The 870-nt window shown below is 35.2% G+C and overlaps 1 protein-coding gene across 2 annotated transcripts in view; it reads right to left on the bottom strand.

Annotated features, from left to right (window-relative positions):
- Nucleotides 1–368: 368 nt before the first annotated feature.
- LOC101859611 (uncharacterized transmembrane protein DDB_G0289901-like) overlaps nucleotides 369–870 on the bottom strand; it is a 30,766-nt gene continuing 30,264 nt past the window's right edge. For both annotated transcript variants that reach the window (XM_013090043.2, XM_013090042.2), the window contains one exon: nucleotides 369–600. In XM_013090043.2, coding sequence (XP_012945497.1) covers nucleotides 544–600 — 57 coding nt within the window. In that variant the 3' untranslated portion in view covers nucleotides 369–543. The remainder of the gene's footprint in view (nucleotides 601–870) is intronic.

Here is an 870-nt window from a genome sequence, read left to right as displayed (position 1 = left end):
AAACGTGCTGACAAAATGAGATACGTCTCGGATTCGAGCCTAATGGAAATAAATGCGTCATGCTAATAGGTGAAGTTTTTACCATTTACATTCATTATAACATAATAAAGGCATTTAAAGAATATGGCATCAATTGTTTTAATGTTACCAATTTGACTCTAGTGTCCATTTTTGGCCAATATATCGATTTGTGGATTGCAAGAAGTAACTCATTTTGTTAGCACAGCTCTCATTTGTGTAGTGAATTTGTAAAATGCATAATTCCGTAGCTTGTTGCTGTTCCATTATCCCTGTCTCTTCAGCACATTAATTAGTAAGTAACCAAATCAATACCCTTATTCGCTTTTTTTATATGGTTATTTTTTTAATAACTTTATTAGACCTTTGGGAATGTACTATAATCTTTTGACTCTCTCATCTTTGTACAAATCTCATAATCATTATAACCTTATGCACACAACATTTGAACGAGGATGCCTTTTTGAAGAGCAGCCGCGAAACAGGAAGAGCTCCCAGCGCAGTGACGTCACTTCCTTTGCAAAATCAGCCAATCATACTCTCTCGTTGTTCGTTGAACTCAGCCTGGGCTTCGGTTAACTCCTGAGAGAATTGAGAAATGAGGGAAACAATTGAGGTGAAACGTGTGTAGTAACCGGCCTCCTAAATCATAAAACTTGTACCACTGTAGCTGCAAAAACTATTGTATAGATAGATAGATAGATAGATAGATAGATAGATAGATAGATAGATAGATAGATAGATAGATAGATAGATAGATAGATAGATAGATGTTATCTATCATAATGCCAATGTTGATGTTTCCAAAAGTGTGCCAGAGACAAAAGAAAAACCAAAGACACAACAATCTGA

This window comes from Aplysia californica, unplaced genomic scaffold (assembly GCF_000002075.1).
Source record: "Aplysia californica isolate F4 #8 unplaced genomic scaffold, AplCal3.0 scaffold01120, whole genome shotgun sequence".
Classification (NCBI taxonomy): domain Eukaryota; kingdom Metazoa; phylum Mollusca; class Gastropoda; order Aplysiida; family Aplysiidae; genus Aplysia; species Aplysia californica.
Note: the sequence above shows the minus strand (reverse complement) of the source record. Positions and strands in the feature narration are given on the sequence as shown.